Below are 21,384 nucleotides of genomic sequence, written 5' to 3' on the forward strand. Positions count from 1 at the left end.
AGGGTAGAATCAATCATCTTGCAATAGCTGTGTTTATATTAGAACTCTTATTGCTATTAAATAAAGTCGACCATGTTTGTGTTGAATCTGAGACAGTTAATAGATTTGAAAAATACTTTCATGTGATGTAGTAACGTGTAAAACTCAGTGTTTTGGGGACTTGTATTTAATTTTTTATTTAAATACATTTTCTGAGTGCAGTTTTGCCTTATGTTTGAAATACATTATATAATTATTGCAGAAAATTGTTAAAGCAACACATTCTCACATTCCATCTTTCCTTCATCTTTAAACAGTTTAGAGCCAGAAAATCACGATTTGAATGACATAAGTGTCCCACCCTCCATCTTTTCCTTGCCTCCCATGCTTCCCCATGTCCCATTGAGCTCAAATGCTCAGCAGACATGAGCTTGTTTGAACTGATTTAAGGAAGAGGTGAATTCTTATACCTGGTGGGTTGGCTTATAGGACACTTTGTAGGTAGCTTGCATTGTAGTAAGAAAGTTCACCTTTCTATTGCAGTCTGACTGTCATTTGGATAAACTCTTTCTCATTTCATTTCCAGTGCATTAAAAGTAATGTTTTAAGGCTGAAAAGTGAGTAGTCAGATATTGACTGACTATTCTCAAAAACTCGACCCTTTATTGTTATTCCTGCTAAATTAACAGTAGTGAAAAAATTCAGCCTGTGTTGCTTGGGTCCCTGGTCAAAGAAGGTGCAGAAGAACAAGTTTTCTGAGCAGCATCTTAGCTGAACATTTTTCTTTTCTTGACATAACATTAGATAGTAACTAAGGAGATGTTGGAGGGGAGGCTGAACAAGAGCTGCTCTTCCAAGAGGTACTTACTTACCTTCTGCCAGAGCAATCCAGTGTTGGCTCCTGTTGGTCCAGAAGAGCAATGCCAAGTGTGGGCTTGGTATGGATTCTCTGAGTTGTAAATGTTGCTCTTGAAACTCAAGGAATGAAACCCTTGGATTATTCCTCTGCAGCTGGTGACTTGTCCTAGGTTATGACTTTACCTTTCCATCTCCATCTCTTGATTGTTCCTTTCTAAAATGGGGCAGTTCTGTAGAGGCTAAGACTGCCTAGATAGAGTGTTATTAAATATCAACGTCCAAAAGCTCAGGAATGAATGAATTCTGGTGAGTAGAATAGTCTTTTGTCACGTGATTTTCTTGAGTCACCTGCAAAGTGTGTCCCTTTGGAGTTGTGAGGACACTCTGGCAAAGTTGTTTCCTTACTGCAAATGGGGAACTTTGCTGACCGTGTCCAACCTCAAATTAGAAGTTAAATTAACACCAAACTAGTGATCAATCCAAGCCATCACTGTGAGCAAATCCAAACCAAACTAGTTTCTGAGTTCATGTGATTCCGTGGATAATGTTTGGAATTGTTTTGTCACTATGGCTGTGAATTTTTGAAATAATGCTGACTTTTTTTTTTTTTTTAATTGTAATTGTTGTGGGGTTTTTCTTACTGGTGTGATATCCATGAAATGGAGTGTTTGTGCTGCAGTCACAGCACGCTTCGTGGCCTCTGATTTTAGGGGTTGAAACTTCTGAGGCTGCTTTAGGTTTATTTGGCATTGCCAAAGATAGGAAAGTGCTGTCTGCACAAAAGGCTGTGGTGCTTAGGTTTTATTTGGGTATAGTGTACTATGTTTATTAAGCTATTGGCCAAATTAAGCTGTCCCATGAAAGTAGGTGGTTTCTTCACAGGTTTTGCACCCAAATGCTTTCTCAACCGAGTGCTAAATTCTGTTAATATGTAGCTTTTCATGTCCTTTTTAAAAGTTATAATTCAATCAGGGCCCAGCCTGCTACTTTGAGATCTCAAAAGGCTTCAAATAGTGTAGAAAATCCCTTAGAGATGGGGAAAGCTGAAAGAAATAGTTTCAAGAAAACAAAACCTCAAAACTACCTGCAACTTTTGAAGTGTTATGCAAATGTTACAGTTATGGTCGCTAATAAATATTTTTTTTTAAGGAAGTCCTCTGTTCTTCAGGGCCTTTTTTCCACAGTGTCATCTGCAGCTGAAGTGATTTAGGGACTTTGATTATTTTGCTGCTTTCACGTGCAAGTAGCATTTGCCTAAACTAGTTTCCTAACCATTCCTGTATCTGGCATTATTGTGTGACTAGTGCCTAAACATCCTTTAATGTGACATTTAATAGTGTAGATTGTGAGCACAGGAGCCAGAAATTTTAAAAGAACTTTAAAGATTCCCTTTATATTTTTATTTTTACCTTTATATTCCTGTAAACTTTAAAATGTTTGATTTTCTTCTTCTTTCCTTTGCTGGTTTTTGATGGCTTTTCTATTGCTTTGTCTTCTCCTGCTGTATATTGTAGCTTCAAGAGGGCTTTTTAAAGTACCTTTGGAGGCTCTTGGGTGACTCCTCATAGGAAAATAAGGAGCTATGGAAGAGCTAAAAATGAAAGAGAAGCTTTTTCTAAAGATGTACTTTTTGGTAACCATAGCTTCTGGTTTTTTCTCCTCATTTTCATACCTTCTTTAGCTAAATAATTCCTTTCTTCTATTTATACAACAGTTGATTTTCTTTTTTATCAGTAGAAACTAAAAGTTTTACATTTCATTTCAGCATTAAGTTTGGAAAGGGTGAAAGGTGTGAATATTTAATGTGCAAGTTATGTGAGGTAATGACTTGCTGTTTGATTAGACTCCTCTCAGTCTGATGGGGTTGGATCTTTCCAGAGCCTGGGGAATAGGGGGTGAAAGGACTAAAGTTCATTTCTTTGGAGACCCACTGTCAGTAGTTAAGACTGGTAAGAGTGTGTAATAAGCTCAAAACAGTTGTATAATGCTACAATTCCAGGATAAAAGCAGTTGCATTAGAAAGGGATCCTGGTCATACATGAAATAATCTTTAGACTTTAATCATTTACTGCTGAGAATAAAGTATTTTTCATTAGAAATTACTTCTTAGAGTAAGACTTGCTCTGCAATCACAGGACTTTCACAAGAAGCATCGAATTGAAAGTGGTTATTTCCCTGGAAGTTGAAAGTTACTGTTTCCATGGAAGTTGGAATTTACTTCTGTAAAAGTATAGCCAGAATTACAGTGGCAACCCTCCTGCTGCTGCTGCAGGTAAGTATATAAAACAAATATGCCAAAGATGGGGATTTTGGCAGCAGACACTAAGTACAGAGGAGGAAAAGCCGACCTCTCTTCAGATTTTTCAGGTGGCTCTCAGCCCAGATTCACACCCAACCTGACAAAAGACTTCATATTTTCCAGTGGATATTAGAACCACTCAAAACCCTGGACAGAAATTAAGATTATCAAGCTGTGTGATTTAAATGTGTAAGATGTTGTGGTGAAATTCTTGGCTTAATCAGACTGAAGGAAGTTTAAAGAATGTTTAAGCAAGATAGCTTTTAAAAAAAATAAACCAAACATACGAATTTATGAGTTTATGACAGTATAATTTAATCTATGCATTTTTTAATTGCACTTTAGAGGACTCCAGTAATTCTCAAGAATTTGCTGCTCTGGTTTGATAGTCCAATTCTCTGTGTTTTTACTGCAGCTGTCAGTGAATGCCAGTTCTGTGGTCTCTATAACTGTTGCACATTGCTGTGTACACTTAATCCTAACTTTTTTTTTTTGTTCTGGCTGTTTTTAAAAGATCAATTTGGGTTTTCTGTGAGTGTTTTCTTTTAAAATTATCCATTGGTAATGAATAACTAAAATGCTAGGAAGAAATCCATTTTTCCTCCAGTGTGCTATCTTGAGGATGCTTTGCTGTGAATACTTTGGATCACAGCAAATACTTCCTTGTAGTAACAGCTGTAGCAGCAGTAATATAATCTGAAATATTTCTGTTCCAATGGGTTTTATTTGTCTCAAGCAAAGTTGTAGGTCTGCTGTGCTGAATGTTGTGTATAGCAGTGGTTATTTCTGGCCCCAAGGTTATGGAAAAGATTAATAAAGTGTGTTAAACACACAAGCAGTTGAATATTGTGTGGGAAGCTCAGATTGATGCTTGCATAAGAATTTCTGATCATGGCAGATTGTAAGGAGGAAAAAGGACTGGACACAGTTTTCACCAGCTAGTTGGTCACTGAGCAACATCAGAAAAAAGTCTTAGAATGGAGAAGTTCTGAGAGAGAAGGAAAATGAAAATGTCTTATATTTTTCCTCAGATAAGGGACATTTCCTATGAGTAAGAATCATCTTGGAGATGGACAGTGGAGGCTCTAATCGGTGTCAAAGCAGATAACTTCAGCATTCCCCTACCTGATCTTGTTTTTAAAAAGCCTAAAGATTGATTGTGTTTGGGGAAAGAAAAGGAAGAAGAGATGGATTGAAGTAATGAATCAAGAAGATAAATTCCTTGCTCTTTTGTCCATCTGTCTTTGGATAGACATCCTCTGGGGAAGTTTAAATCTCTATATGAAAAGATTCAATGTCACAAGGAACTCTTCACTTTCTGTTTCTCCTCTTGGCAAGTGGGAAAAGCAGGCTCCTTCCATGTTCCCTGCTAACTTCTGCCAACTGAGTGAGCCTGTTGAAAAGATTGGTTGTGGGCTAGGAAGGCAGTTTAAGACCTGGAATAATTCTTTTCATGGAAGTGAACAAGTTTCACATTTCAGAGAGGGTGCTTTGCAAAAATCAATGAAGCACCTTCAAAGGAAGGTCTTGATTTGTGCTGTTTTAACTTAAGACCACTCCTCTCTTTTCTTCTTTTTTTTTTTCCTTTTCCAAATACTTGTCACGTGAAGCTTTTCAATACTGAATTGTGCTCGTTGCTTAAGAGGGGAGAGCTTAGAAAAACACCCACGAGTGTGGAACCTGACCTAGTGACTGTCCTCACTTCTTACTGTTTTATCCCACTAAATGCATCTGTTACATCCCTGATACTTGTGCAGATGAAATACGAGTCCCACGTTCAGTCCACTGAACACACACTTTGCCTGTGACAGTCTCTGTGTGCAAGAAAGGACGTGATCACAGCGGCTCAGTTTAGAAAGACCGTAGGGGAGCAAATGGGAAACAAATCTTTCGAAAACAATACTAAACTTTTTTTACTTGCTTTGGTCTCTCGGTGTTTGGTGTGGTGCAGAGGAACAATGGCACGTTTTGCTGTAACCTGTTAAGCATTAGGTGGCAGTAGCGTGTTGTATTTGGCGGCCGCTTTGTCGTTTGGGTTTTATCTTCTGGTGTCTTTAGTGCAGTGTCATAAATGGAGAAAACATGTATTTCGTTTCTTTAGGTCATTATAAAATGCTGATTTATGGTGGTTGTGACTGTATGTGACTGTAAGGGCAGCTGTTTGGATCTTGCATGCATAGGTGGGATTAGCATGCTTGTGGTATCTGCACAGTATTCATGACTTATTTTCTGGTCCATAGTATCTAACAGTGGTAACATTAACTGCAGATATTCTGATGATAAATATGGTGTTAATGGCCAAGTGAGTTTAGTTTTGCAGCCTTCACTTTTCCATAAGCTGTTACCATTTCTAAAATTAATATAGCCTGTTAGAGGAAGCAGGTTTGTGGGAGTTTTTTGCTTGTGTTTACTCTTTATTTTTAGATAAAAAGAAGCTTAGGCTCAAGAGAATGTTGGTAGGAACATAATTAACCTTTCAGCACAGTGGTGTTATTGTCACTCCAGATCTTGGACCAGTGCAGTTACCTTGTGACCCTTTTGGAGGGTGTTTTTTCCCTTCATCCTTGTTTCTCACAGGTAAAGGATCCCAAGGATTTCAGAACTGGTGTTGCATTGTATTAACTGGGCAGGATGATCAGTTAATAGCAGAAGAGCAGGAAAGTGTTGACAGAACATGCCATCTAATTAGTACCTGATGGACCATGTAGGCCACAGAGCCCAGAGTGTGGTGTCACTTCAGGGTGGCAACTAGACAAGACCTTTATATGCAGAACAGGCCTGTGGAAAAGCCAGGGATGGAAGTCGGCATTGCTGGAATATTTCACTTTCCAACTTGGGGAAAGCTCAGGATACTCAATGTAGGAGGAGCACATAGCAAATTATCAACCCTTTGTTTTGTGCAAGTCTTGCTCTTAAGTCAGGTTGCCTTTTGTTTGTTTAGGTCTTTTTTTAATGTAAGAGGTGATCTACAAATAGCTGGTTTTTTTAAATAAAACTGCATTTTTTCTCTTTTTTTTTTTTTTTTTTTTTTTTGGAGTAGTAAGAGAGAAATACTTGGGCAGGAAGATTCCCTCACAGATCATGTGATACAATGTTGAACAAAATCATTCTGAGTTAAGAGCAGCACTGGATTGTTTTAGGGTTCTACCCTCACTGGTTTTCAATTACACTGTAGTGTTAAGGAGTTTTTCAGTTGAAACTTAAGTCTTTCCAAATTGAAAAGCACTTTGTATCTGGCAAGGTAATATGCCAGAATTATTTAGTCACTGGTAATTAGTGGGTTTTTCCCCAATAATTTTTATAAATATATTGGTAATTAATTAATACTCTTCATTCAGAAATTGCCCTTCCTCCAGTGATACAAGTTTAATGTTTACATGTTTAAAACAAAGATTTTTTTCAAAATTAACTCATTTTCTCATGCAGTGCAAACCTTTTTGTTTTGCTGAAATAAACCCTTCCTGTTTCAGAATACTTTTATTGAATAAATAACCTTTTTTTGGGGGGGGGGGTAAAATAGTGTAGTTTTTCACTCTGCCCTAATTTTATGAGTTCAGCTGGTAAAGTTGGAAAATGGCTTCTTTCTGTGACTTTCAGTGAGTGCCACAGGGTGGGGGACAAGTGCATGTTTGTCACCTTTTTCCTTGCTCATCACAGGTGGCCAAAACGTGCTTCTCTTAAATTTCCATAGCCAAAAATTCAGTTTAATAAATGAATTTCTAATTTGGCCTGTGTTCTGGTATAAAATCCATCACAGAGTGGATTCTGCAAGGAGGAGTTCAGCCCTAAAGCACAGCAGCCACTCTGGCTGGAGTCTGATCTGTATTTGATGCCCATAACCAGAATAAATGATCATTTGGAGGCGTTGTGCTTGATTGCTCAGACATAGCTGACACATCCCTGGCGTGGGGAATACCAGATATGGGTGTTAATGCTATTACATGCTGGTAGGGATTTGTGGCCTAAACTATTCAGTGTGAAATGTATGTAAAATTAGCCAAAGTGTAAACTTGAAGTGTAATTATATAGCTCTTGGAGTGTTGTATATAATTTTAGAAAGGGGAGGAATGCCCCACTAAGTTTAACTGTCCACACTTGATTCCAGAGTTATGGGAAGGTGAGGACTGAACACTGTCTTTGTGGAGAGAGAGAAAAATTGAGTACAAGCACAGAGAATGTCAGCCTACTGTACTATCTTGATTTTTGAAATTATTTAGAGTAGTTGCTGATTTCTTAGATACTTATAGATGTGGCTTAAATACTGTGGTCACGTGGCCAGTTTAAGGAATTTTGGTTTAGGGATTGCAATTGCTTTCTTACAAAAACGTGTCCTCGTGGTCTGTAAATAACTAGAGAAATGGATGCAATTATATGACCCAGTCCAGCCCTTGTTTAGCAGTTAATTTCTCCAGATTTCTGAGAGCATTTGTTCCGACCTACACAGATTTGGTGGTTGGTTTAAATCTCGCCAAGGCTGGTGGTGTCTTAATTGCTACCACAGAGCAACCATTTGGCCTGTGCGAGATGAATGTTGTCAAGGTACCTTCTGCAAGGCGGACATTCATCCACTGGGAATGTATCAAGAAAGTTTTCATTAATTGGTCCCTTTGTTGGCATTTGTGGCAGAGCAGCCAAAAACTGGGTATGAACAGACACTGTGTCAAGGGGTGAGATTTATTGGCAAGTCCCCCGAAAAACTGGTATTTACTACATATATTGTGAGCGGGGGCAAAAGGAGTTTCCTCCTAAGAACAGCCTGGCCTTAAATTTACTCAGATTTCTTTTTTTTTTTTTTTAATTTTATTTAAAGGCAGGGAAACGTAACAAGAATTCAAAATCCATTGGAAGTTAAATAGGAAATAGCTGGTTAATATTTTTCTTCTTAATGTTGACTGTCTTGCAGCTTCTCTTTAATACAATGTGAAGTGTTGTGATGAGCTCTGTAGTGTACAGACAGATTTGCATGGACCTATGAATACTTCTGTCAGATGAGAACACTTGACAGTTTTTGTCCTGCCTTCATTAGCTTAACCTGTAGATAATAACAATTACAGTTGATAACGTGTAAATGTTGGATAAAGCATGAAAAATGTTTTTAAACGTAACTTCCAATTTTGCTACTTTAGTTTTCACGTTGACTTACGCATTTTGGTCTTGTTGCTTTGTTAAAAGGGTGCACTTCATTATGTTGCAAGGGACATACTAGTAATGATTTGTGCATTTTGTCCCAGTGCAACATGCTTGTTTGTTGCTAAACTTTGTACAGACCAAGGCTGCATTAGGGTTTCTTCATATCGTAGTGAGTTATAAATTAAATAACAATTTAGACTTATTAACCAAATCGTCTTATGTTGACTCTGAGGGAGAGTTCTGATTCTGAAATTTGAATATATTGCCTGGTCAATATTGAGCTTTGTTACAAGAATAAATAGATTGAACCTCCAAATACAGATAATGTGATTTCTGAAAGTGCTTAGTATTAATCTGTGCAGTTTCATTCTGTTGGGTTCCCAGCCATGAGTCTGGAAGTGTGGTTGGAAAATAACGGCTTGGGTTTCTCTCTTCATCCAGCTGCTTCCAGTGTTTCCCCTCTCCTCATCCTTTTCCTCTTCTGACCAGCAGAGTTTCCAGCTCTCATGGCCACTCCCTGTCACTCACCTCCCTCTGCTGTCAGTGGCAGTGGGTGTCAGGGCTGTGTCCTGCTGTTGTCCCCTACTATCCCATGCTTTCACTTCTGCCCTGGTAATCCAACCAACCCCTTGCACACTGCTTTCATGACTTTTGCCTCTTCTGTTTGCAGTTTTAATTCACTTCTTTCATTCCTCAGAAATGGTGCCTTCACCAGATGGAGCAGTGAAGTTTGGGTTGAAGTTCTCTTCCCTGACCCTCACCGGTTGTCTTTCATCACTGCTTATTCTTTTAATATAAATACACATCTGTTTACGATTTTTGCAGTGTTTTTACAAATTCCAAGAGGTGTTGTAGTGTAGGTTGTGAACACTGTGGCTTCCAGTTACTTTTACAATTTAAAAAAAGGAAAAGGTAATTAATACTTGGCTGGAAATCACACTTGTAGCAGCATTACATGCATAAAATAGTGTCAAGCTACAAAACTACTGTAGCTACTGCAAGATGCCTTACATGGAGAAAGGGAGAAGGATGCTGAGACACTAAGTTAATTTGAGATGTTAATATTCTATCATTTATTCTCATTTAAAGCTTAGATTTAGTCATTAAATGTAGTTCCTTCCAAAGCACAACTACTTGGATGGATCTAAGTAATCATCTGGTAAAATCCTACTTTACTGTAAAATCCTTGCTTTACTCAGGAAGATAGGGCACATCTCCACCTTTAAACATATCCCTTATTCCAATACAGGCACACATCCCCTTTGGAAATAAAGCAGGAATTCAAGACTTGTCAGTTCAGTTTAGCAAGATGATCCATGAGACTGTAGATAATTTCAGAGTTAAAAATCTTTAATAAATTGGATAGTTTAGAAATTTACTCTGCTGTAACTGTTGGTAGTAGTGACTACTTAATGGTTACTTTATGACTTATGATAGTAAGTCCAGAATAGTCTAACTTTTGAATTTTTGAGCTCTGATGGTTTCCTCATTGTTCTGTACCTCTCTTTACTTTTGAGTTTTAGAACCTTAATAATGGGGAGTGGAGGGGCGGAATCTAAAAGGTCCATAAAGAAAATTTTAGAAGTCTGAAAATACCTCTCCAAAACAATTGTCTCAGGAGAGAAGATCAAGGACTTTATGCAGCCATATCTGGTTCATCCTTTTTATATTACTTTTTATTTTCTGCTGAAGATTTCTGCAAACACTTGACAGCTTTGCATAAAATATTGGAAAGCAGGAAAGACAGAGCTATAGAAAGTGAAGAGTACTTGTTAGTTCATTCCTGGAAAATAAAATAGAGCTGATCACCCTTCAGTTTCCTCAGTCAGAAAAAAAAGGAAGTTTACATTTTAAATAGGTTTACTTAAAAGCCATGTAATTTCAGCAGGAAGTTTTTTACAGTTGTCTGTGAAATACGAAGTAGTAGAAGAAAGCATTATTCCTTAACTTTTTTATAAGTTAAATAAAATTTGGAAGCAGTAGTAGTTTTCATAGAAAATAAAACCTCTTGATTTGATGTGTGGAATTAGAGATGTGGTGCATCTTTGGTCTTTGAAGTGAGTATCCTTTATACACAAGGCAAAATAGCCACGGTAATGTACTTTTCCAGAAGGGATAGTAATTTTTTAACCTCTTCTAAATAATCAGCCCTTTCAATCTGGCATGTGGAAAAGTAGTTATGAGTAAAAGTAGTTATATTAAGTGGTTTGGTTATCATGTATTCCACAGTTTAGCAAGAGGTTACAGATTTAGTGTAACCTTCTGCCTTTGTGCCTCCCCCTCCCCTCCCAACGAGCCGTGTTAAGTTGATTCTCGCTGGGCGCCGTAAATGTCTTCTGGAAAATACGTTCATGAGCACCAGTAAGAAACGTACATTAAATTGATTTAACTGGAGGCTTTCTGCTTGCTAATTTGAATTTGATTAAAATCAGTCAACCCCGGTAGATTTATGGCACGAAGTTAAGGAACTCGCCCGAGTGTCGGGAGGACGGGGCCCTTCGCGCGTCACCGCGGGGCTGGAGCTGCTCAACCAGAGCTCAGCCAGCTTCTCATCCTGGGGTGGGAGAGTTCTTAGGGTCCACTGATGTGTTACTGAGGTGTAACACCATTACAGGTATTAATAATTAATTTCCAGGGATTGATTTTTGCAGTTCCTGAAGCACAGAAGGGTCCCAACTCCACGGAGTATAAAGCAGGCAGGAGTGCAGAGTGTAGCAGTTGAGTGTGCTGGGGTGTGTTCCAAATTCTTGTACACGCTCTGTGCCTGAAAGGCTAATTGTAACATTTTTGTAAGAAAGCAATTACAATCCCTAAAACAAAATTCCTTAAACTGGCCACGTGACCACAGTACTTAAGCCACACCTGTAAATATCTAAGAAATCAACAACTACTCTAAATAACTTCAAAAGTCAAAATAGTACAGTAGGCCGACATTCTCTGTGCTTGTACTCAATTTTTCTCTCTCTCCACAAAAAGACAGTGTCCAGTCTTCATCTTCCCATACCTTTGGAATCAACTGTGGACAATGTACAAGTAAGAATATCATAAATAAAATGGATGTTTTGGAAGTCAAGGAATTTTCATAGAGTCTACGCCTTTAATTATTTGGTGAATGTAACAACATTAACACCTTTTTTCTGAGACAGAAAAGGCTCATTTACTTGCTTTTTCTTCATTCAGTAGCAGGTATCAAAGGCAGTAGATGAGCATATTGAAATACAATTAATTTACCTAAAAAATTTTCCATGAAAAAATTTCTACATTTTCGAGTACTTGTTAAACTCTGAACTGAACCTGTATCTGTTTTTTAGAGCATGTTTGCCAGGTGATACCTTGTTTCTCACTGTATCCAGCCTGCTGAAAAGTACAGTCTGATTGATATTAAAAATAAAGACAGTTGAATACAGTTGTTTTATAAAGCTACAGTAATGATACTGTAATTAAAAAGGGCATGAGGTTAAGTTTGTGTTAGCCTGCTTTCCTGTCTCCCAAGGAAAATGTTTCCCATTTCACCCAGTCTCCAACAGATACTGTTTAAAGTGTGTTTTTCATCTGAGCTTTGAACTTCAAGGTTTTCAAATTTTGGACTTTGAGGTTTTCAAATTTTTTTGGTGATTTCAACAGCTAAAGCAATTGAAAACCCTAAGAATTTGGTTTTGAGTAACTCTTGGGCCAAGAACCGGAGTCCTCAAGAAATACTATGACAATGTGACATTGAAGATAAACATCAGGGGAGGGAGCAGTGGTATTGTGTGTGTGTGTGTGTAAGGTAATTTTTTATAGGTAACAGATGAACTAATACATTTCCATGATCAATTGGTTTACTTTTTAACATTCACAGTAACTGCAAAGCATCATATTATATGAAGTGATATATGATGTAAAGTGATATAAATTCCAGACGGTCTTTAGTAATGGAGGACAGTTAGCAAATTACTTCTAGTACAGGTATAATAAAGGAAAAATAGCTTGGGCATATATCTCCAACCTTCTTCCTTTTCCCTTGCCTCTGTTGGACTTGGGAAAAGATGCTTTATTGTTTTTATGAAGTCCTATTAAATAATAACATGTTAGTAAAAATTATTTTTGGACACGGTGCTCGGGATGAGTGCTCAGCCAAAAGCTATTTTTGTGGAAGTATTGCTGCTTAAAATTGTTACCCATTTGCAGCTGGAAGGATTGAAATGCATCCAGTAACGTGGCTGAGAGCGTTGCTCGGGCGGTGGGTGTGAGTGACACGGAGATCATTTGCACAGCTTTTGAGAAGTGATATCGCAGGAGACACCGAGGGGCTCTAACATTTGGAGTAAAAACTTACAACTGGCTGCATGGAGGGGGAGATGAGCAGTAGTTCAGAGTGAGTAGAAGGAGGCAGGTCGAGTAGAAAACAGGCCTGTCTGCTTTCATTACGGAGCTCGTGCGCGGTGGCGGCCGAGATTAACCCAGAAATAGAAGGCTGGGTGGGAAAAGGGGAGGAGACCAGAAACGTCCATCATGTGTCACCTCCCTCAACAGCAGAGCAAACCCCTGGCTCTGCTGAGGCAGCTGCTCTGGGAGGAGAGGGAGCAGCACCAGAAGCAAGAATGTGGTGACCAAGAGGGAGGGAAGAGACAGTGGTGGCCAGTTGATGTCTGAAGGGTTAATGGAGGACATTCGAGTGCCCCCTCTGAACTTCAGTCCTCTGTGTCTGAGCTGACTGAACAGGCTCTGAAACAGCTGCAGAGAGGACACCTCACTGGTTGTCTTGGAGAGGAAAGAAGGGCATGGGAAGTTGAACCAAGACTGGATTTTTGCTAGAAACGAGCGTTCTTGGCTTTTGATCAGCGAGCTGGAGAGTAGGAAAAGAGAGTCAGTCAGAGCAGGTACATAACAAATTCAGATGAAATGGGATCACTGGGATTGAAAAAAAAAAAAGAAGGAGAAGGGTTAGCGTAAAATAGCTGAGGTTTGAGGATTTTTCTTAGTGTAGATGTAGTCTGCTAAAGGCATTAGATGGCAATAGGGGAAAAAACCCAACAGAGGAAGGAGCAAATAATCAGAAAGCTTGGAGACCAAAATGGAGACAAATAGATAAACATAGAAATGTGTTGTAATTAGTATGTCCCCTACAATGTAGTTGACACTAGTTACATGAAATTGTATCTTTCTAATATAAAATAAAGATTTTAAATTTGCCAAATCTATAGGAAAGGAGTTAAAAGCTAAACCCATCAGATGAGGTTTTGGTACAACAAAGGAGAAGTATGACCAGTATTGTGGGAGTGTTTTCTCAACGTTCTTGGCAGGAGAGAAGCCAGTATTCCTAGTTCTGCTGTGGGCAGTTGGTCAGTAATGTTTCCATGTATTTGTAAGAAGCTGATCTGAGGAGGTGTGGTCTTTGTGGCCAATCCAAGCATCTGACAGTTATCTGTTTAGAATAAAATGACTAAATGCAATGACCAAATGTTTTTGGTTTTGTTTCAACCTTAGACTCTTCAGTTGGGGAGATAGAAAAGGGGTCCCTAAGAGATGAACCTTTGTGGATCACAACTGTACTTCAGCCATATTTTCAGCAAGTGTGAGGTTCAGTCTCGAATACAGAGGAGAAGTGGTCCTTTTACATTTTGGATTTTATCAAGCACACATGATATTAGTACTCTCTTCTTTCCTTTCCAAAATTATTCATAAACTAAGTCAGAGAAATTAATTTAATCAGAAATCTGCTTAAACACTTGTAGAACAGATGTTCTAAGTTTCAGTGCCCCAACTGGTGTCAGTATAAAGGGTGGTTACAGCTCCAGAATAAGGGGTATCTTGGTTTATAACACACTTATCAGCTGATAGGCGTGATTATATTGCAACTACCTCATTTTAAATGCTGATTCCTGTGGGTCCATCACTTAGACTGAGCAATTTAAAATATCCAAAAAGGTTATTGGCGTTGAATTAAAGCTACAGGACGATGGAGCTTTGAGGGTTCCTTTTCAGTAGATGTTTGAACCACAAGTCAGAGTGTTCTGCTCAGAGCAAATGGTAAAGAAAATGTGTTACTATTTTAATTATTATTGCCTGTTTAACGCAGGATTTCTTGCAGCCATGTCCTTGAATAACCATTTCTTAACTAAAATGACACAATTCTGTAACCAGTGATCCGTGACTTTAAATATTTGGAAGGGCTATTGATTCGCTGAACTGGAAGAAATTAAAGATGTTGAAGCATATTTTCAAAAGTAAAATTACGTGTAATATAAATTATATTTGATCATGTATATTTTATTTACCGTTTAAGTCACAAAAAAAAGCTCGGCACATGTGAGGCAGCATTCAGTTTATCTGCAATAGCCTTAACTAAACAGTGGTGGGTTTCTTTAAACCAGCTCTGCGTGGTGGTACCAGAGCTCCCAGCACCTCCAGCACCTCCTCTTGCTCCCGTGTCGTGGTCCTCTGCAGGTACCTCTCTCTGTTTGTGGTAGGTAAATTGCCCATAAGACCAACGATTCCATCAGCAAATTATCCAGAAAATGCCGTCGGTGCTCGTGGTGACATTGGTGCCACCGGTGGTTCCGCTGCCGTTCCAGGGGCTGATTAAATTGGCAGCTTCCTCTTGTGCCCGGCGCCGTCGTCCCCCTTCCTTTGGCACCTCAGCCCAGACCTTCTCCTTCCCTCTGTCCTTCTGACGGAATATCAACTGCGTTATTGATTGCTGCTCTCCCACCCTCCTCACTTCCACTCCCCTCAACTTTTTCATCTTTATTTTTTTTCCCCCCCCTCTTTTCCCTTTTGATTGGCAGTATCACCCAGACAAGCAGGAGGCAGATGTGCCGGCAGGAGAAGTGGAGGAGCGCGTGCAGCGGTTCATGGAAGTTGACCAAGCGTGGAAAATTCTAGGGAACGAAGAGACAAAAAAAGAGTATGACCTGCAGCAGCGTGGTAGGTTCCTGCCAAGGAGGGCTGTAGTGGCAGCAGCTCTTTAAATAAGCAGGGTCTGGGAGTGGTAGGTAGATGGTATTTTAAAATGCTGTTTAGTGCTGAACCAAATGTTTCTTTCGCTCTTGTCCTACTTTCAAACGTGGAAATCCATTATTTATAGCTTTTGCTCCACATACATTAGCTGCTGAAACCACTGAATGGCTTCCAACAAAACGTTAGGGGGCATTATTCCTAATAGCTTGGATTATTGTGAAATATATACTGATTGCAGGCCTTAGCCCTTTTTATTTTATGAAGGTAGCTTCATTAATTGTTCTTACTTTCAAGTCTTGTACTCCATTTTGTTGCAGTGTCTTAGATATGCATTAATCCAAGTGTTCCCTGCGTGTGGGTTTATAACCACTTCTGAATCATTAGGACTCATTCCTTTTCGTTGTGTGTGTGTTACAGTAGCTTTCATAATTCATTTGTAGTCTAAACTAGTCCTTTTAAAGCAGGTTTATAAATAATATTCCAATATAACACATTAACTAGGCAGCTCTAGCATGCATTTCTTTTTATACCTCTCAGAAAATAGCTTCTTAAAACAGTGACAGGCTGTTGTGAGAAAGAAAGGGGGGAAATGTAGGTCAGGTCTGTCACACATGGGCTACCATTACATGAAGTGATAGGCTGTCTTTCTGCTCTGGCCTCAGGATAGGAGTCCCTCAGCCTTCCATTAGAACCTTCAATAAATGTATATCCACCCTACATGTTAATGGGGGGAGTCAATAATAGTGTCTTGCCTGTGGGGAAAACACTCGGTCGCACTCGGCAGCAACACACTCGGCTCCAGCATTGACGTGTAGCCACCACCACTTCTGAATGTGTCTGATAAAAGCCCACTGTCTCTGCAGCTTGTTATTGAATTCTCTGCCATTGTCCATTGGCACACCATCAGACCTTTCTCTCTTGTGCTGATTTTTTAACTCCCCTGCCGCCGCGCGGGCCGGGCCTCGGAGACACAAAGCCGTAGTCATCCCGCAGATATGCATCGCTGCGGGAGAAAGAGAGGGACACAGAGCTGGGTATCCACGGGAGGAATCCTCCAGTTAAATCATCTTGCACTTCAGGCTTCCTGTGGGTTTGGGAAAAGAGGGGGGGCAGGCCCGAAAACATAAATATTTTAGAAGAACGGGAAAAAAATTGGATCTTGTGCTAATTTGTTGTGTGAACAGCGTTAAGATCAGACTTGGATAATTTTTTCATCTCAGTTATTTTTCATCTCTTTGGTGCCAGAACAGGAATTCCTCCTGCCCAGTGCTCTCATCCTGTTGTACTCTTAGCATTGTAATGCTGGTTGTGTCTTCTGTTTTCACAAATTGTACATGCACAGGAAAAAAGAAATTAGAGATTAAGTGAGGAGTCTTTTCTGTATCCAGTGAGTTTTACCTAAATCTTAAATCCAGACTATGAAGTTCCATTTTGCTTGGGTCAGGTTAATCCACTGAAGTAGAGCTACATCAAGATTTTAATCAATTAGTTTGTTTTCCCTTGGAATTTAAGGACGTTGCTATAAATCAGTTTTGACAAAACTTATTCTAGAGTAACTTGAAGATTATCAATAGTTTCTGAGATTCTTTTGCATCCAGATGAGCTCTTCAGAAAACCATCTCAAGATTCTGGATAAGAGACTTAGTTAATAGTCTCTTACAGAAATAAAGAGAACAAATTGTACCTTTATTTTTGCCAATATTTGGTAATGGGATGGTAATGGGATAGATGTGTTTTATCCCAGAGGGTCCCAGTGTTCCAGACTGAGCCACACATAACATACATGTGCAATGTCCCTGCATTCTTTCCAGCATGTTCCCTGGCAGCAGAATGATGGTGAAATAAATTCTAGTTCTTTGAATGCCTGTCAAGCTGCTTGTGAAGTCATGATTCTAGACAAATTCTGTAGACACTGCCATAAAAGCTCACAGAAACAAAGGGGTAGAGACAGCAGCTAAGGGGAATAGTGATGAGAGAGATAATACAGCAAGTTAGTAAGATGCAAAGGAAGCCTAGGAAGGAGGATCTGAAGGATGCCAGAGTGTGTGTGTGTGGCTGCCCATCAGCAGGAAGCTCTTTGCACTGGAGTCTTTTCCCCATTTCACAGTTTGTTTATTTGTATGTACCTTCTTGTGCCATACTAACTAAATCTTAATTACTTGGCTCAGAAATCCAGTAGCCAGAGAAGTTCCAAGAAGCTGAAATTCTGTGGGGCTCTATAGTTTTAAATTTTTTTGTTTGAATTGCTGAGAGTAACAAGGGAATGTGCTTTTATATCTTAATACTGCTTTTCTCTGAAGGCTTCCCAATAATCTCCTAGTTTTTTTGTGCCTTCAGGCCACAGTATCAAACGGGAAGGGACAAACCACAAACTGTGTAGAGGTTTGGCTCAAATATTTATCCAGGCATTTCTGATCTGGAAATCTTACGAGAACTGCCTCTTTGTATGTGGGAAAACTTTTCCAATTCATTATTTTATCATATAAGAATTATAATGGGGAACCTTGCAGTCCCTGTGAAAAATTTGGAGGGTGGAAGAAAAGCTGTGTAACAATTTACCTATTAAGAATAGACTTTTTTTTTTTTTTTTGTCAACAGACTTTCTTCTCAGATTTTTCCATTCTTTGTTCGGTATCCCATTTTAAAAAAGATGAATATGCAGTTAAAATCAAGCTTGACACTGATCATTACCAAAAGGTTTTCAGTGAGTGGAAAAAAACCTGTTTTACAGTTTCATATTAGGAGTCATCTGAACCCTGAAAGTTCATGCTTTTGGGACACAGTTGGAAAGAAGAAAAACTTCTCACAGAATCAGAGAATCATGTAGGCTGGAAGAGACCATCCTAGGTCATCTAGATCCATCTCCTACGTAAAGCAAGTCCATGGAGCAGTTGCTCAGACCTTCTCCATCCTGGTTTTCAGTGTCTCCAAGGATGGAGCTTCTCGAGCTGCTCTGGGCAGCCTGTTCCAGTGCTGGAACACCCTCAGAGTAGAAAAACCAAACCCAACCAAAGAAAACCAAACCCCAAACCAGCCAAAACATGTTCTTCTTCTATCAAGGCAGATATAAGGATTCTTCCTGCAGCTTGTGCCTTTCCCTTCTCATCCTTCCTCTGTGCACCTCTGAGAAGTCTCCTCTCCACCCTCTGTAGCAGCTGTGGGGAATGAGATGCCCGTGTTCTTGTGTGATGTGTCCCAGCCCCTGACCCTGCTGGCAGTCCAGTGAACTCACTCCCATGTGGCAGGGCTCTGGCCTGGGGACACCAAAACTGGACACAGGATTTCAGATGCAATTTCTTCAGTGGAGTAGAGAGGAAAAAAAAAAATCCCTCCCTTGACCTGCTGGCTCTGCTCTTGCTCAGCCAGCCCCGTGTGGGGTTGGCCTTTGCCACAGGAGTGCCCTGCTGACTCCTGTTGAGCCTGAATGTCCATCAGGACCCTCTGGTCCTTGTCTGGAGAACTGCTTTCCTGCCAGCTGTCTCCCAGCCTTTACTGGTGCAGGTTATCCCATCCCAAAAGCAGGACTTAATCTTGGTTGAACCATTTGATGTCCCTGCCAGCCCACTTCTGTATCCTGTCGAGGTCCCTCTGAGTAGCAGCCCCACAACTTTTGTGGGGTTTTGTTGACTTATGGACAAAGGAACTGTATCTAGACACTCACATTTTTAAAATAATCATACGAGTTAATTTTATGATTTGATTATTAATGATGGATTTTTATGTTTTAATTATTAATGATTGAATGATTAACAGAAAGGTCACAAAATTAAATCAATAAATCAGTGACTTAGATTAATTTCTGATGATTAATGTAGCAAATAATTCAAAGCTAGTGATGGGATTGACACTAAAACCAGTTGCTTTGCATATGATTTTGGGTGGAAAAATTTAAGAATCTAGGGGATTTTTCCATGTATGGCTCTCGTGAGGTTCTGTGAAGGCTAACATGTTTTCACATGCTGATGGACACAGATGTCCATAAATCATAGAAGGCCTGGAAGGGACCTTGAAGACCATGCAGTTCCAACCCCCCTGACATGTGCAGGGACACCTTCCACTAGCCCAGGTTGCTCAGACCCCCATCCAACCTGGCCTTGGACACTTCCAGGGATGGGGCATCCACAGCTTCTCTGAGCAACCTGTGCCAGGGCCTCACCACCCTCACAGGGAAGAATTTTTCCTAATATCTCATGTAAACCTGCTCTCTCTCAGTTTGAAGCCATTTCCCCTTGTCCTATGGCCTCGTAAAAAGTCCCTCTCCATCTTTCCTGTGGGCTCCAAGGGTTTATAGGGTGGGGGGCAGAATCACCAGGAGGAGTTTTCACATCTCTGCACGTGCCTCCTTTTGATTTTCAGTTTTTAAATTGCACTTCTAGAAAAATATGGTAGATGCAGTTCTCATACGTGAGTAACATTCCAGTGTAATTTTCCTTTTGCTCTTGTGTCATTTTTTAGGCATAAGGAATTGCAGGAATAACTGGAATTGCCAGTGTTGCAGCTTGTGCCAGTTGCCCCTGAGAATGGATCTGCTTCCATTCTCTGTATCTTTCCATTAGGCAGCGAGGCACAACAAAAATTTCATAGTTAAGCTAAAATAGCTCATTTTACAGTATCTGCTCACTAATCCAGCTTTCTCTGACCACACCAGTGGTTTTTCTGTGTGCTAGGTTATCCTCTGTAGGTGACAGAAGTGTATATTCCTTCTCCAGCCATGGATTTTACAGCAGTAGACCCTCAGCTGGAGTACAAGCCTTTTAACTCTCTGGAGTTAAATCTCATCTGCTACAAGTGAAGCAATATTTTTTTGGTATTTTTATAACAAACATATCTTTTTGTTATGAAAATTCTTAACACATTACTTTGTTTTCATTTTAAATTAATTAATATGTAATTATTTTAAATTAAGTCAAAAGACTCAAATAATTGTTAAAAAACTGAAAAGCCTTTAGAAAAAATTGACTACTGAAAACATAGAAGTTTTGAGTACTGTGGTGATTTTGATGCTGAGCAAATACCATGAGTGGTATTTGACTGACTACAAATCTTGAACTTCTTTAATTATTTGTTTGGTTTGAAAAACAAATCCTAAGAATAAAGAGCTAGAAAAATCTTTCAAGTATTATGACTATTTTTACTATTACCATAAACTGTTAAAGGGCTTAAATTTCCATTTACTGCTTGCAACCCTTTCCCTAAAACTCAGCCTCAAATAGCCCAAGAAATATTTATTGTATCCTCAAGTGAAACTTAAATACCTTTCCTCTTTTACACTTTCTGAATGACCCAGCAAGGGCTCTAGTAAAGCTTTACTGAACCAAGCTGCTAATAGTTATTTAATGTTGTTCTGTAGCCTGAAAGAATCTCAGTAGATTTTCCCTTTTAATCTCTTTGAATTGCAGGCTCATAAACCTCTCTGATGAGCCTGCCAGTGTTTTCTTAGATCCTGCAGTTGAGACAATGGAGCTGCAGAATCCTTTCACCTCTTGTTGTCAGACAAATGCAATAGATGGCAAAGCCTGGCAGGCTGTGCTGCTGGGGAATTAAAGTCCCTTTCAGGAGTTGTGCTGGATGAGCAGGACTCCACGTTTTCCCCTGTGTGCTCAGGGGTGTGTTTCAGAAGGTACAGCTCTGTGCACGGAGTCGGACGGCGTGAGCTGATGTCACCTGTGAGTCACCCCATAACTCGGTAGTGGTGACAATGCCAGTCTCAAATAACCCTCTCTGGCAAAGGGGTGACAATGGGGGACACCAGTTTATTTCAGAGAACCCCTAAGGAGGGAGTTGTGGTTGTAATAACAGTGGTGTAGGTGAAATAAGGAAGGGCACAAGAAGTAGGAGTCGCCGTGAGAGCCGTTAGGTCGGATGTTCTGCTTGTAAGGTCCCCAAACTCATACTGGGCTGTGCCTCTGCTTTTCAGGAAGTGGCCACATCTGGTTTTTTGTTGTCTTAAGGTGTATTAGATTGGGTAATGTGTTGAGAGATTGAAAATCATAAATTCTGTATTTGATTTATTGTCATTGTATGGTTTTGTATGTATTATGCCTTATTCCCTGTGTATGTGATTCTTGTGTTCTGATTGGTTGAATTTTGCTGCAGTATTATGCATATTTGTGGTTTTTCCTTATATGGTCATGATTTGCATGCTCTGCCTTGACTCCTCCCCTTGTTCTAGCACC

The 21,384-nt window shown here is 39.6% G+C and overlaps 1 protein-coding gene across 3 annotated transcripts in view; it reads left to right on the forward strand.

The window, feature by feature from the left end:
• Positions 1–21,384, forward strand: part of DNAJC24 (DnaJ heat shock protein family (Hsp40) member C24) — a 36,860-nt gene that overhangs the window by 9,546 nt on the left and 5,930 nt on the right. For all 3 annotated transcript variants that reach the window (XM_064656995.1, XM_064656993.1, XM_064656994.1), the window contains exon 3: positions 15,037–15,175. In XM_064656995.1, coding sequence (XP_064513065.1) covers positions 15,037–15,175 — 139 coding nt within the window. The remainder of the gene's footprint in view (positions 1–15,036; positions 15,176–21,384) is intronic.

The sequence above is a fragment of the Pseudopipra pipra genome, chromosome 6, assembly GCF_036250125.1.
Source record: "Pseudopipra pipra isolate bDixPip1 chromosome 6, bDixPip1.hap1, whole genome shotgun sequence".
Lineage (NCBI taxonomy): Eukaryota > Metazoa > Chordata > Aves > Passeriformes > Pipridae > Pseudopipra > Pseudopipra pipra.